Source organism: Chlamydomonas reinhardtii, chromosome 8 (assembly GCF_000002595.2).
Source record: "Chlamydomonas reinhardtii strain CC-503 cw92 mt+ chromosome 8, whole genome shotgun sequence".
In the NCBI taxonomy this organism is placed as follows: domain Eukaryota; kingdom Viridiplantae; phylum Chlorophyta; class Chlorophyceae; order Chlamydomonadales; family Chlamydomonadaceae; genus Chlamydomonas; species Chlamydomonas reinhardtii.
The window spans coordinates 2,370,014-2,385,126 of record NC_057011.1 but is presented as its reverse complement, the minus strand read 5'-3'; the positions used below and the strand labels follow the sequence as shown (position 1 = coordinate 2,385,126).

General features: G+C 63.1%; 3 protein-coding genes across 3 annotated transcripts; 2 read left to right on the top strand and 1 right to left on the bottom strand.

The window, feature by feature from the left end:
- Positions 1–86: 86 nt before the first annotated feature.
- Positions 87–1,619, bottom strand: CHLRE_08g370950v5 (uncharacterized protein). The gene is made up of 3 exons (XM_001701239.2): positions 1,327–1,619; positions 906–1,130; positions 87–724 (listed from the first exon to the last, which is right to left on the bottom strand). The coding sequence occupies exons 1-3, from the start codon at positions 1,384–1,386 to the stop codon at positions 665–667; spliced, it is 345 nt and encodes a 114-aa protein (XP_001701291.1). The 5' UTR covers positions 1,387–1,619; the 3' UTR covers positions 87–664.
- Positions 1,620–4,159: 2,540 nt separating this feature from the next.
- CHLRE_08g370900v5 (uncharacterized protein) lies at positions 4,160–10,129 on the top strand. Its single transcript, XM_043065030.1, has 12 exons — positions 4,160–4,586; positions 4,724–5,110; positions 5,402–5,495; positions 6,038–6,157; positions 6,404–6,673; positions 6,962–7,013; positions 7,280–7,401; positions 7,779–7,848; positions 8,111–8,317; positions 8,525–8,658; positions 8,980–9,174; positions 9,414–10,129. The coding sequence occupies exons 1-12, from the start codon at positions 4,493–4,495 to the stop codon at positions 9,517–9,519; spliced, it is 1,851 nt and encodes a 616-aa protein (XP_042922031.1). The 5' UTR covers positions 4,160–4,492; the 3' UTR covers positions 9,520–10,129.
- A 1,141-nt stretch (positions 10,130–11,270) lies between these two features.
- Positions 11,271–14,867, top strand: CHLRE_08g370850v5 (uncharacterized protein). Its single transcript, XM_001701263.2, has 7 exons — positions 11,271–11,408; positions 11,482–11,566; positions 11,629–11,737; positions 11,832–11,910; positions 12,484–12,588; positions 12,885–13,009; positions 13,517–14,867. The coding sequence occupies exons 1-7, from the start codon at positions 11,385–11,387 to the stop codon at positions 13,551–13,553; spliced, it is 564 nt and encodes a 187-aa protein (XP_001701315.2). The 5' UTR covers positions 11,271–11,384; the 3' UTR covers positions 13,554–14,867.
- Positions 14,868–15,113: the final 246 nt, after the last annotated feature.

Here is a 15,113-nt window from a genome sequence, read left to right as displayed (position 1 = left end):
TGACTTGACGCGCAATGCGTACACCAGAACAAAGAAACGACGAAGAGATGAAGATGCGCAGGCCGCACAGCAATAGGAGTCGTCAGCACTTATCTGTGTTACAATTGGAGGAGCCCGCTGGCTTCCCAGCAGGTCTACCTTACACCCCTTTCGTTGCCTCATTATGGCATGCAATACGCTTCATCAGTTCAGCAATTGACTTCAGTGGATTGATACGTTTCGTCCTGGTGCAGGACGGCACACGTGCTCGCTCGGGTCCCGTCCTAACTCGTGTTCAGAGAAATGTTAGTCGTGTGTCTTGTGCTAAGTACCCGTGCTCTTCCTTCATCTCCTATAACATCATATCCATCTACAACTGCCTTACACGTCTTGATCACCTAAGCAACAGGCCGTGCATGCATACACACACGCATGCATCAAGTGGATGGGATCACGAATGCACAACCAAAGTACGGTACGTATGGTCACAGCTGGCCGGCCTATCCTAAGTAACCATCACATACGACTACTGCCGTTCCGGCATGGTCTCAAGCAAGAAACTGCTTAGCTACAAGTCTACAGCTTAAGGGAACTAACGGTGTCGCACACTCGCAGTGCCGCTAGCTCTTGTCCAGAGCTGAGTGGCGGCTAGCTGGCTAGCCAAAGTAAGAAGTTGGCCTCAGTCTCAGAAGACGGTGACCAGCACCTTGACGGGCCTTGACGTTACGGGTGTGGGCTTGTCAACCTGTGTGTGAAGCGTGGAAAGAGTTGAACCGCCGTCAGTGGCTAAGTGAGAAACATGCCTTCATTGTGCGGACGGACGGTACCCCAGCCTCACTCGACCCACCCCAGCTAGCTAGCTGGCCGCTCCCGCCCCCGATCAGCGGGGCACTCTACTGGTGGCGCGATGATGCGAAATGACCCACCTTGCGGAGAAGGGTGCGGCGCAGCCCTTCCAGGAAGAGGGGATCCACAACGCCGCCATCAGCATCCGTCGCCTTGGGCGAGCCACGCATGAAGCGGGCCTCGGGCCGGTAGGGCTTCACCCCACCGGTGGGCGGCGTGCACAGCAGCGCGCACAGCTGCGCGAAGAGCACAGGGTCCTCTTCGCCGGACGGAGCGGGCCTGTTCCGCAGGCCGCAGTCGACAACCTGCCCGTGTGAGAGAAAGCAAGTGTGTTAGCGATAAGGTGTTTGCTTTGGGAATGGCGCGCGTGAGTGCGGCTTAGGGCAAAGGCGAGCGACCGCCGGGACGCGGGGGTCATCAGTCAACTGAGAACGTGCGTGCCCGCCCCGCACATCGTGTGCGTGCCACCCGCCCCACCCGCCAACGCTGCGGGTCCCTCACCTGCGGTTTGCCGCGCTGCTTAGGGTGCTCAAGAGACTTGAGTAGCATCTGAAGGCACATTCTGATGCCGAGGGAAAGACGACCCCGAGGAACGTGCGTAGGAGGGCGAGCTGGAAGGTGCGCAGCGTGCACGGACGTTGGCAGGCGAGACGGAGTTGCACTAACACAAGCGAGTGGCGTCTATTGCGGTAGTCAGCGAGCGGGGAGGCTTGTAGAGCGAAGTGGGTCGGGACAAGAAGTAGCAAGGGAGTGGCTGTGCGCTCGGCGGAAGGCTGAAAGAGGTTGCGAAGGCTACCCGGTGGAGTAGTGGCTGCTGGAGAGTTGTATGTTATAATAGTGATGAGCCGGCGCGCCCGGCTTTTATAGCGGCAGGGTCCCGGGGCCTGCGCTACAGGGCCCCGTACGGCATGGCCAGGCTGAGCCGGTTCGCAGTCAGTCTCGGCTCAGGTGTGCCAAAACGGTCGGCGGGTCAAGGCAACCGCCTCCGCGTTGACCGCCCCAGAACCACCTGCGTTGTTTTGCAAAGCAACAGACATGTCATTTGCTTGATTGTATATATACCAGCACTCAGGGAGAAAGGTGAGGGCGCGCGCTCCTGTTGCAGGGCGCCAGGAAACGCTCTCCCCAATTGCCCCACCCGTGTGGCCAAGCGTAAAGGCCACATTAGATTATGTCTGAATGCGCAAAGAGCAGGCCGCAAGCGCAGGTTTGGGGCTTTGCTTGCGCTTCCCTCTTGCACGCGCCCACGCACCACGCGCCCTGCTATCCACCTTGTACTGTATGCATCCAAGTACTCTATCTTGCCAAGAAGCCAAAGCGCACGCACGACAGCCAGCTAGAAAGCCAGCTCCCCGCGTCTCGAAAACTTCCAGGCTGTCCCCGACCCGCGCGCGTACGTTGCTGAGTGCTCCACCAAACAATCCGCTTCTAAACATCCCATTTCTAGAGCCCAGCGCGCACGCACCCTTGGTTGGCCGCGCCAGGCCTCGGCTTCCGCGGACGGGGCATCGTCCAGCCAGCGCAGTTGGAGTGGCGCTCCCTTGAGTGGTAGTTGATAAAGAAATGCTGCTGCGCACACGCGTCGGGTGCATTGGCGGCAAAAGGGCAGCAGGGCGCTGCGGGTTGCAAAAGCTGCTGAGTTTTGGCGGGAAGTAAAGTGGCTGCCTGTGACTGACAGGTTGGTGGGCTTGCTGCTACTGCAACTGCTACTGCTGTCGAAGACTCATGATAGATGTGTTTGGAATGCCACAGTGGTCGCGGGTGTCTGCTGCGTGGGACGGCGTCACGGCCGCGGCGGAATTGCAAACACGGCGCCCATTCGGCTGTCTCGCCTTCAAGCTAGCTGCAAGAGGCGCGCCGCCCCCGCCCCGCCGCTGTGCGCTATCCTGATCCCTAGCAACACTACCGACTGCTGCATGCAGTCCCTCCACTCCTTGTGGTCTCAACCCACAAAGCCCTGACTTAACGCGCGCGCCGTGCCGCAGCAGCACCTTGCACTGTCTCGCTCGACCCACGCGTGCCTCATACAGCCCGCCAGCCAGACCGCCAGCCAGCTAAAGACGCCCTGAAGCCCTCCACCTACCAATCAGTGGTCACACACCCGCAGCGGCGCCCTTTGCGTACCGTACGAATGATGAACCCACAGGCCGCAGCATCCCACCATCCTCCAGCAGCAGGGTCTCGATGGAGGCCGGCCCGCCCGCGGAAGTCGAGGAATGCAGCCAACCAACCACGCACTTTATTGGGTGCGTATTGCTGCGCCCTATGGGTAGGCTACTTTGAAGCTCCCGCCCTGCTCCCCAAGTCAGATGCGCCCTTTCGCTTCACACCACCATCCAGTAGACTGCCTTGAGGGTGCTGCCTGCTAGCCGAGGTGCCTCCTGTTCGTAAGCATAATGAAGTGAGCCTGTTTCTCAACCAGCAACTGACGACGGTGCAACTCTTTCCATGCTGCACAGGTTGGCAAGCCCACACCCGCTTGTTGCTAAAGCAGTTTGTTGCTTGGGACCGTGCCGGTATGGCAATGGGCGTGCGTACGTTTGTGTGTGGCTACTGCGGATTGTGACCGCACGTATTTCGGTTGTGCAATCGTGATTCCACTTTCATGCGTGCGTGTATGTGCAACTGTTGCTTAAGTGGTAAAGACGTGTAAGGCAGTTGTAGATGGATATTGTAGAGGTGAAGGAGGCGGGTACTTCAGACAAGACAAATGTGCTAGGATGGGACCCAGGACCCGAGCGAGCACGTGTGCCGTCCTGCACAAGGACAAAACGTATCATCCCCCGAAGTCAATTGCTGAACTGAAGCGTGCGTCATGCCACAATAAGGCAACGATAAGGAGTGCAAGACCTGGGAAGCCAGGCTCCGCCAAACGTAACACAGACGAGTGCTGTGCGTGGCCGTTCGTTCTAATGTGGGGGACCTGGTTGTGGGGTGGGGGTATGTATTCAACCTTGCTGACTGATGCTTCCATATTATTGGAACTTCCGGTTTATGGACTTTTAGGGGCGGTAGCTTAGCTTGGACTTGAAGATGGATGGACCGCCAAAGCGATTGAGTTCCTGTACGCCTCTCCTGTACGGCTGTCGGGCAATTGGTGGCGTCTCGCGCTTTTCAGCTGCAGGTGCCGATTGTGGACAGTGGATTGGCCTACACACGCATTGTGACTGTGCGGGCGCCGGGCGCAGGGGTTGGGGACAAGTGCGTTGCGCAGGGATGTCGGCACGGCAGTTAGTGCTGCTGCGTTAGTCTGTGTCTGCACGGTTTATGGTGTAATTTCAAAAATCTCCATGTCACACACCATGTATTCATGTGTGCTATGAGAGGATCTCAGCTGGCGAAAGGCTTCGCGTTTCAGGGCGCGTCGCCGCGAAGTGACGCAAACACGATTTCGCTCCAGTGCACACAGACAGGCCTGCTACTGTGTTAAGTTGATAAAGCGGAGATACACGAGCCCGCACGCATTTACTCTGGCTCGTTTGGTTGGCCCTGAGAAAGACCAGTAGTGCATGAACGGCGGGCGCGAATCCAGCTTGCACGAACTCAACCACGAGCAGCACGCAGCACCTGTGCAGAATTCTTAAACTCATTACTTGTCGAAGTACTAAACGGTGTGTATCACATTCGCACGCCGCTGAAACTCGAGCCGTTAATTAGTGACACCAAAATGCGGTCGTGCTCTCTTTTGCTGCTTCTCGGCGCGCTGTTACTGTCATCTGCGCTCCTAGAAGCTGCCGCACAGAAGGACAACCTCATCAAAGGTGCGCATGCGTGAAAACGCGTACCTGCTGCAGACGGGGCGTTGATGATCGACACGGGCCCCAAGGCCCAGAAAACGTTGCCTTCATATTGCTGCATTATGTCGCGGCAACAACACACAACGTTCTTGCGTATGCAGTTGATGTGAAGACCGGGCGGCGGTCGCCACCGCCGCGAGGTGTGCGGCGAAGCCCGCCCCGTGCGGTGCGCACCCCACCCGCGGCCTCGCCCCCCGTGGCGTCCCCCTCCCCCTCCCCCTCTCCGTCTCCGTCTCCCTCGCTCTCTCCCTCGCCCGCTGCCAAGCCTTCTCCTGCGCCTTCGCCCGCGGCTAAGAGCCCCAGCCCCGCGCCGGCCCCGGTCCCGGTCCCGAGTAGCCCGGCTGCCAACACCACGAGCCCCCGCCCCTCCCCCAGCCCCTCCCCCAGCCCCAGCCCTGCGGCGAAGCCGTCTCCCTCGCCGTCGCCTGCCGCTGCCCCCAGCCCTAGCCCCGCGCCCAGGCCCTCGCCCAGGCCCACAACCGCGCCTCGTGAGTACCGTATTGCGGGCAATGCAATGCCATGCGCAGACGCGCTGTGATGGTGTAGCCCCACCCTGCTTGGGCCGCGCAACCCCTGTTGTTCCTGCTACAACGTCCGCACTTCATACTTGTGATTTCATCACTCCATTCTCCATGAACGGCTACCCTCCCCTCGGTCATCGGTACGCGCAACACCACACCTGCTGTCTACCTCGCTACCCTTCTCTGTACCAATCCTTGCAATCCCCCCCCCGCTTCCCCCTAACCCAACCCCTGCTTTCCCCCGGCCTCCCTCCGCAGGCGCCATCCGCGCCATGTCTGTGTCCACGGGCGGGCGCTTCACGTGCGTGTGGGCGGACGGCGAGGTCAAGTGCTTTGGGCAGAACGACTACGGGTGAGTGGAAGTGGGTGGGCGGGGTGATGGGTGGGGTGGGGTGGGGTGGGTGGGTGGGTGGGCGGGCAGGTGGGTGAGGCGTGAAGCAGCGCCGCCGCCATTGCGCAGCCATTGGGAACCGGGCAGAATCATTGGGTTCCAGGGGTGTGTCAGGGCCAGATGTGTCCGGGGCACAGGGATCAGGTCGTGTGTGTGTGTGTGTGGGGGGGGGGGGGGTAGATACCAGCCCAAATTTAAACCGAGCCCAATGCAAAAGAGCGAGGAGGAGAGCGTGCCCTATGCTTTGAGCGGCACTCGACAGTGGTCCCCGGGGTGTGTGTGGAGGGCTGTGGAATGCAGACTGTCCCCTCACGAGCCACGGCCCCTAGAACTATTGTAGTGCGGGCTTCGCCAGCTCCTTCCGCCTTCTCGTGCTCGGCCCTTGAGCCCCCTCGCCCTCCAACCTCCTCTGCCCTTCTCAGCCTCCTCCCCTCCTCCGCTCCCTCTCCCATCCCTCCTCCCCGCCTCTCTCCCCTCCTCTCCCCCCCCTCCCACCCTTGCAGCCAGCTGGGCCTGGGCGACACGGAGTTCCGCGGTAACCAGCCCGGCCAGCTGGGTCAGGTGCTGCCGGTGGTGGACCTGGGGGCGGGCGCCAACGTCACGCAGCTGAGCACCGGCACCTCGTGAGTGCGCGCCTGTGTGCGTGTGTGTGTGTGTATGTGTGTGTATGTGTGTGTGTGTGCGTGTGTGTGGGGGGGGCTTTGGGGGGGAGGTTGGGGGGGAGGTTGGGGTTGGGGTTGGGGTTGGGGTTGGGTTGGGGCTGGGGTTGGGGTTGGGAATGTGGGCTGCGGGATGGGTCGGTCGCCACCCACCACAACCAACCCGCACCCCCACCCAACCATGCACGCGGCCCCGCCACGCGTCGACAGGTACTCGTGCGCTCTGGTCAAGACCAGCAACTCCACCACCCCCGTCATCAAGTGCTGGGGCGGCAACAGCGGCGGCCAGCTGGGTCTGGGCGACGCCGTGAACCGCGGTGATGCCCCCGGCACCATGGGCGACGCCCTGCCGGCAGTGGACCTAGGCACCGGCCTGACGCCGCTGTATGTGGGGGCGGGTGGCCTGCACACCTGCGCGCTGCTGCGACAGGCGGCGACCGGGCTCAACGTGGTCAAGTGCTGGGGCGTCAACTACGCCGGGTGCGGGCGTGCGTTGGGGCCGGTGCGGGGTGGGCGGTGTTGGGGATGGGTGATTGGGGCGGGGTTTGGGGGGGGGGTTGGTGTGTGTGTGTGGGGGGGGGGGGGCGGGGTCGTTGGGTGAGCGAGTTGGTGGGCGAGTGGGTGGGCAAGTGGGTGAGAGGCGCATGTGTGGGTGTTTGGGGAATTGAATGGAAGGGCGGGGGCGGGGGCCAGCCTCACGTTCGTTCATGTTATTATGTGCACGAGTGATCCATATGATGACCTGTGTGCATGTGTATTTGCCTGCAGGCAGCTGGGTCTTGAGGACATGGACACCCGCGGCGACCAGCCCGGCCAGATGGTGCGTGTGTGGCTGTGTGTGGCTGGGTCGTGTGTGTGTGGTTGGGTGCGTGCGTGTGTGGCTGGGTACGTACGTGTGTGTGTCTGTGTCTGTGGTACTGTGCACGGGCAGGGCAAGGGCCACCGTGAACGCCGCGTCACCCACGAACACTGGCACACACAAACACCCCCTTCCCCCACAGACTCACCCACACACACGCACCCGCCCACACACGAACACCCCACCCCACACAACCACAATGTAACCCCCCCCATCCACATCCCCAGGGTGACAACCTGCCTGTGGTGAACCTGGGCAGCGGCCTCAACGTGACGCAGCTGTCGGTGGGCGGCGAGCACAGCTGCGCTATCGTCACGGACAGCGCGGGCAAGGCCCACGTCAAGTGCTGGTGGGTTTGCGTGCTGCAGTAGAACAGCAGTCGTGGGATTGTTTGTCGGGCGTGGTGGTGGGGGTCTGTCTGTGAGGGTGGTGCCGGCATGGAGCGGGCGGACGGCGTTAGACGGGGGGGGGGTGAACCCGCCCTGCCACCCGACGGGCTAGTTGAGCCGCCCGCCATTTGCATCACTGCAACGCCAACACGCAGTCCGCGCGTGCTCTGCGCCCCTCCTCCCGTGTGGGCTTTCTGGTGGTGGTGATGGGACTTTCTCGTTGGGCTCAGGCATATGATCCCCCAAACCACCCATGCACACACACACTCACGCACACACATACACGCGTAATGTTTTCCTTGTGCTCTTTAACACACGCACGCGCACGCACCTGCAGGGGCTCTGCCGAGATGGGCCAGGTGGGCTACGGCGACACCACCTACCGTGGAGACGTGAACGGAACCATGGTGCGTGCGGAGGGAGGGCGCGAGGGCGGGTGGCAGTGGATGGATAAGCGTGGGCCGGCGCGTGCGCCAGCCAGTCTGGCGGCGCGCCAGGGAGCACAGGCCAGGTGCACGACATCCGCTTTCGGTCCCACACACTCCATGTCAGTAACTCGCCCCTCGCCCCTCATCCGTGCCCCTCACCCAAACCCCCCAACCCCAACCCAACCCACTACCCAAACGCCCCAACCCCAACCCGTAACCCATTACCCACCCACCCCCCCAGGGTGACAACCTGCCGTACGTGGACCTGGGCACCGGCCTCACACCCACCCGCCTGGTGACGGGCCAGTACGCCACCTGTGCCTTCCTGGAGCCCGCCTCGGGCGCCGCCGCCGCCGGCCCCCCCGTGGTCAAGTGCTGGGGCAGCGCCGACGGCGGCCAGCTGGGCACGGGTGACGAGGAGCGCCGCGGCGACGGCCCTGACGAGATGGTGGGTGCGCGTGTTGAGGGATCAACACATTGTGCGGAATTGGAATTATGCGTTTTGACACGTACCAGGACCACCCCCACAACCCACCCAACCATCACCACCCAAGCACCCAACCACCACCCGACCCAACCACCACCCACCCAACCACCACCCCCACCACAACCCCCAACCACCGCACCACCCAACCACCAACCACCCCACTCACAGGGCGACAACCTGCCGGCTCTGGACCTGGGCTCCGGCCTGGTGCCGCTGGACCTCGCGCTGGGCCTGGGCCACGGCTGCGCGGTGCTGGCCAACACCTCGGCGCCGGCCGCCAGCCAGCGCCTGGTCAAGTGCTGGTGCGTGGCTGCATTTGCGTGCGTGCATGCGTGCGTGCGTGCGTGCGTGCGTGCGTGCGTGCTTGCGCGAGTGCTCAAGGGCGGGTGTATTGTGTGTGTGTGTGTGTGTGTGTGTGTGAGTGTGTGTGGGTGTGTGTGGGTGTGTGTGGGTGTGTGGGTGTGTGTATGGGCGCAGGCTACAAGCGCCCGAGAGTTCTGCCAGGGGACGCGCACACCCGTGTGTATGTAAAGACCTCTGAACACTTTCCACTGCATCTCCTCATCGAATTCTGACGTACAGTCGTGCCGTACTGCCCTGCCCTGTATGGCACTGTACGGCAGGGGCCTGAACGACTACGGCGAGCTGGGGCTGGGCGATGAGGTGTCGCGCGGCAGCGCCCCGGGCCAGATGGGCGACGACCTGCCGCCGGTGGACCTGGGTGCGGGACTGGCGGCCGCCGCTGTCTCCACCAACTCCTACTACAGCTGCGCCGTGCTGCGGCCCGCCGCCCCCGCCAGCCCCGTGCTCAAGTGCTGGTGAGCAGCAGGGCAGGCAGCAAGCGGCAGGGGAGGGGGCGATGCAAGGAGCGCGGCAGGATGTGTGCGTGCATGCGCGTGTGTGCGGAGTTGCGTGCGTGCACCCGCTGCCCTCGACTTGTTCCGCCGTGCCGCACGTGCTGTCGCTCCGCCTTTTCCCTCCCCCCCCCTCCGCGGCAGCGTGCTAACTCCCTTGATTGCCTGCCGCCTTGCGTGTTCATCTCACGCCTGTGTTTCAGGGGCGAGAACGCGGCAGGGCAGCTCGGCTACGGTGATGAGAACGCCCGCGGCGATGAGCCCGGCGAGATGGGCGCGGCCCTGCCGCCCGTTCCCATCACTTTCTAAGACAAGAACATGAATTTCAAGATGTCGCGAGTATTGCTGCTATAGCTTGACCTCGCTACCAGGGTATTATTTAACAAGCTATTCGGATTAGGCCAGGCAGGAGGGTCTAGACGGGTAGGCTGTCGTGTTGTTGGACACGGCGGGTTGGGTTCACTGTGTGAACCGGGTGGATAGGCAGGCAGCCGCGTGCGTGTCACTTGCGACTGATTCGACGCCTGTGTTCTATGTTACCTGCATAGCAAGACAAGAAAGCATGATGCGTGCATGCATTTTGGGCCAGGGAGCACATACCGTTGTCCCTCCTGGAGAAGGCGGGGTGACTGGGTTTGCACGGCAGGGATGCGCTTGGTTTGGCAGGGTACGGCATTGCTGGATGCGGTGGGTATCTTAGCAGGCCACGAAGTGGCCACACCATTAATTCTTTTCCAGAAATAGAGCAGGTTGGCTTTGTGGTGAGAACGAACGCGGAACACATGGAAGACGCGGCGCCGGATGTCTCCATCCGTCCATCCCACCTCACGTATCGAATGTTGGATGCCGTACGGCAAGTTGCTGCCTTACTTGCTGGCTTGCTGGGTGGCGACCTTGTCATATGTAAGATCGGTGCTTATGCTGCGAGCCCCACGTGCGAGCCCTAGCCAGTCCCTTTCACACAAGACGCGCAGCCTTGCCTCAAGTTGTCCTGTCGCGGCCTGCTCACACGGGGCTCACCTGTGCTCACATATGCACGGGGCGCTCATGCACGTTGAGGACGCAAGGCGGGGGAGCACACACGCAGCCCGTTCAGCATGCCTGGCTGTTGCCGCCCCGTAACGTACCCTTTCCTTTCCTGAGAGAGTGGCTACAAAGGAGGAGGGGGGCCAAAGGAGAGAAGGAAGCGGAAAGGGCACGCCACCGCACCGGCAGGCAACCTGCCACGCGAGCAAGCAGAATGCCCGGGTGTCCGCGTGCTTGGCGGCAGGGGGACCAGCAAGGCCTTTGGCCCCTGAGGGACACGCCACTCCAAAGCCGACCGCGGATCCACCACCAGCATGGCGGCAGGCCCACCTGCAGCTCCGGGAGGCATTGAAAGCGGTGGCGGCGGCGGCGGCGGTGGAAGCGCAGGCAAGGGCGGCGGCACCGGAGGCACCATTGCCGCCGCCAGCAGCGGCGCCGACAGCAACGGTGCCACTGCCGCCCGCCGACATTGTCGAGGCTTGTCGGCGGACTTTGCTGGCACGGGAGGCGGAGACGGACGCCCCTCCAGCGGCAGCGGTGCCGGCACGGATGCGGCAGTACGCTTTGGCATGGATGGATAGCTAGGCTACCCCAAAGCGCACCCGCAGATTATGGCGGTCCCGTATAGGCAGTGAGCGCCAGGGAAATTCCCGTGCCATTGGTGGGTCCCAAAACATCTGGGGCGCCACCCCAGTGTCGCCGCCAGCCTTGCCCTTAGCATTCAGCATGTTCAGTGTTCATGAGCGTTGCATGTGCGCGCATTGCATCGAAGCTGCATGCGTGTCAGCCGGCGGCGGCGTGGATTCCCTGGAAAGCTGCCAGAAACTGACAATCGAGGCGTCCATCATCCACTAGGTGCGCACGCGCAACCTCCAGGTATCGGGATGTCCGGGTGTCGGGTGCGTCGTGTCAACGGTGCCGCCCTTGTTGCCGCTGGGGTCGTCTGGGGTAATCGTGCGGAGAGGCCGAATGAGCTTTGGCCTAGGGTTTGCCTTGCCCTGGGATCCCAGACACTACACTTCCCAAACACAAGAACTAAATACGTATACGCCGCGGCTTGAATACCTTGGTGTGCGTTTGTGTCGAGGAGTTTGGGCCCCAGGGGGGATTTCTTAGGTAGCTGAGCGAACAGACCAGCGCTTGCCACGATGTTGAAGCTCTTTTCCGTCAAGGTGAGAGAGGCAGAAATCAGACTGCCGTCCGACCGAGGCCAGCCACTGAAACGCCGCGCCCTCGCGACTTCAGGACAAACAAAAGCAGCAGCAGGAGGCCGCTGCAAATGTGGGCAAGCCCGGGAAGCTCTCAGCTGGAGAGCTGCGCATTCAGAAAGGTATGGCGTTGCAAGCCGCTGCGGGCCTACACCTTCGCATGACGCTTCGTCGCATTCTGCAGACATGGCAGAGCTGAACCTGCCTTCCAACATCACGATCAGTTTCCCTGATGGAAAGGATAAGCTAATGCACTTCTTCATCGCCATCCGGCCAGACGAGGGGATATACAGGTGGGGCCATCTGTGGATCTAGCCTCGGAGCTGCTTCGGCAGGGGTTTTGCGAGTTCGAAGTTGTGCTTATTAAGAGGGGTATGCGGTGCGCAGGGGCGGCAAGTTTAACTTCGAGTTCACCGTCCCACCGGGGTACCCGCACGACGCACCCAAGGTGCTGTGCGCCACCAAGGTGAGCCGGACAGCAGGCGGGCGGCGGCGCTGGTGCCTGGAGCGAATAAGGGGGGTTACGATGATGCTGGAAGCCGCTGTGGGCGATGGCTTGTCCGTGTCCCGGCCCAAAAGAAGGTGGTGGGGCCTGCCGGAGCGGGCAGAGGGTTGCGAGCCCGCAGCGTGTGGGCGACGGCGCTCATCACCACCTGCAGGAAGTGGTCCCCGCACTCCCCTGCCGCCCTGGCAGATGTACCGCTTCACCGCTACTGGGGAATTTCTGCCCTTGTCAGGAGAGGGGCTTCACGGGGCGTTGCGGGCGTGTTAAGGCAGGGGCTGGATCCCTATGGCATACTGCGGCGACCGACACCACGCTCCAGGCCCAGACCTGGACGTTTCCAAGTCCCACACACACAAGCCCACGCTCACACGCACACACAAACCGTACGCGGTCCTTGTGCTCTCTAACACACACACACTGTCTTTGCGCAATGTTTTCCTTGTGCTCTTTTACACACACACTGTCTGTCTGGGCGGGCTTTCGTTTCGTTTCTTAACACACACGCCCTATCTCCTCGTGTGTGCGCACACGCAGGTGTACCACCCCAACATTGACCTGGAAGGCAAGATCTGTCTCAACATCCTGCGCGAGGACTGGAAGCCCGTGCTGTCCATCAGCTCCGTCATCTACGGACTGCAGGTGCGCGCGCGCGCGCGCCGGTGTGTGTGTGAGCAGGATGTGAAGCAGGATGTGAAGCAGGATGTGAAGCAGGAGGTGGAGCACGAGATGGAGCACGGGAGGAGCAGAGAGCGGGGCCCAGGCGCCGCTGTCACCCGACCCCACCGCGTGCCTCCTCGCAGCCGCACCATGCCCCCGCTGTGCCTGGAGTTGTCCTTCTTGTTCTCCTCCTCCTCAAAACTCTCTGCAATCTCCCAACTTCTGGCCGTGCCTGTGCTCTTTGCTGTCGCCGCCGCTGCCGCTGCCGTGCCTTGTAGTTTCTGTTCCTGGACCCAAACCCGGACGACCCGCTCAACAAGGAGGCGGCGCAGATGTTCGTGGACCAGCCGCGGCAGTTCGAGCAGTACGTGCAGCGGGCCATCCAGTACGGCACCTACATCAAGTGAGCACGGCATGGCGGGTTGTGCAGCGGGTTGTACTGTGGAGGGGCGATGTGGGCGGGGCCACGGGATGGTGTGGGATGGCGGTGGTATGGGTGTGGTGGTGTTGGTGATGGTGGGCTGGTCGCAGCGGCACGGATGATGGTGGGGATGGGGGTGGGTTGTAGACCCCAGCCCAAACTAAACCGGTGGGGATGGGGCCGTGGTGGCCTTGGTCGGGGGAGTGAGCAGCGTGACGGGGGTGTGGCAGCTGGACACGGTGGCAGGAGGGATGGGCCCCGGGGGGATGGGCAACGTGTGGGACGGAAACCCGCGGCGGACATTTATGGATGGGTTGGGAGGTCCAGCGACATGCGACACTTCAGCCTACGGGCCGTACGGGCCGTGCGGGTGAGCGGGTCCGTCAACGCCGCCCCCTGCGGCACCGCTGTGCCTTGCCACAACTGCATTTGTTGATTAGGTGTGAATGTAACCGGTCCCTCTCCCTCCCACGTTGGCCCGCGCCGCAGCAACGTGCACTTCCCGGCGTGCTCGGCATCGTGCTAACAAGCCCGCGCGCCGTGGCGCCGCGACAGCGGCAGCCCGCAGGGCGGCAGCCCGCAGGGCGGCAGCCCGCAGGGCGGCAGCCCGCTGGGCGGCAGCCCGCAGGCGAGCCCGCTGGGATCGGGCGTGGAGGAAGCCCAGGACTGGGCGTGGAGGAAGCGCAGGGATGGGGTGTGGAGGAAGCGCAGGGCGGGCGGCCGCCGCTGCCCGGCGCTTTTCAGTGAGGCGGCCTGGGCCGTGACCATGGCATGGGGCCGCAGGCGGTGCGGGAAGACAGGAGCGCAGCGCAAGCAGCTGCTGCAGCGGGCGGCGGCAGCCGACGGCTGTAGCACCAGCCGGCGGCGTCTGGCGCTGCAGGCGGTGACCGCAGTCAGCGCGCCTGTGGAGGTGATGTGGGCACCGGGACCACAACTTGGTGGGCTCACGGAGCAGCTCCGGGAATCAGCGTGTGCCGATGCCGCGGAGTGCGCCGCGGTGTGGCTGGTGCAGCGCAAGGCGGTACAGCGCGGCGGCGCGGAGTCGCGTCAGCGCGTGTATGGCGTGGCAGGAGGTCCAGCGCACGCAATGACAAAGGGCGCTGCCGGGGGGGGGGCGGGGGGGAATGCCAGCAGCAGCGGCGGTGAGGGCACAGCATATGGTGCCGATGGCTGTGGCGGTGGGTGTGGTGGGCCCCGTCCGGGTGCCCTGCGGGGTCAGGCGCCCGCGCCCCGGTGCAGGGCACAGCCGCAGCGGCTGCGGAGACGACACGGCGGGGCTGCGATGGCGTTGTGCTGCGTGGCCAGGGCCTGATCGATCTGGGCTTTGTGTGCAATTCATGGGCAACGGCCAGAGTACCGGTATAGGTCCGGACGCAATGCAGCCAGACCTGGCTTTGCCGGGGTGTGGGGCCGGCAACACTCGGTGGACGCCGGGATGCAGCTCGTGGCGGCAGCTGGCAGATGTCGTGCGGACGTGAGCGAGAGCGTTCAGGAGAGTTGTTAGGAGTGAAAGGGCGGTGGTTGCAGGCGTGGGTTAAGGCCCCGAGTGGTTGATGTGCAGGATGGCCGACGGGGGCTGGAGACACACGGCCGGCACGTTGAACACGCGTCGGTTTTGGTGTGCGTGCGTTTGAGGCGCGGGCCGCCACCATAGTGCCTGTCGTCTGGCCAACCCGACCATCCCGGACGCCTGCTCTGAAGACATATGACGCCTCGTGTGGCACATTTGGGCGATGCAGTACAAGACATGGTGACGTGCGCGGAGGGATAGTAATAGGCGTGAGGTTTGGCAGGAGGCGGAGCAGGATGCTGCGGCCTGGCCGTGTAAAGCCGATGCACTGGTGCGGTACGGTATGCGACTTTGCGCGCCACGATGGGAAGCCCGTGCCCTTGCCAGGGTGCCCAGGGTCACGGGGTGCCCCCGCGTCGCCAGGGGCTGTCCGCCAGGCCCTTTCGCCAGCAGCGTGAATGGACAGACCCAGATGACCAGAGTGCCTTGGCAACACCAGCGACACCAACAACGCCTGTCCCTCAGGAAATGCCAGCGTGCCTGAACCACCACGCCGCTGGGACGCTGGTGCGGTCG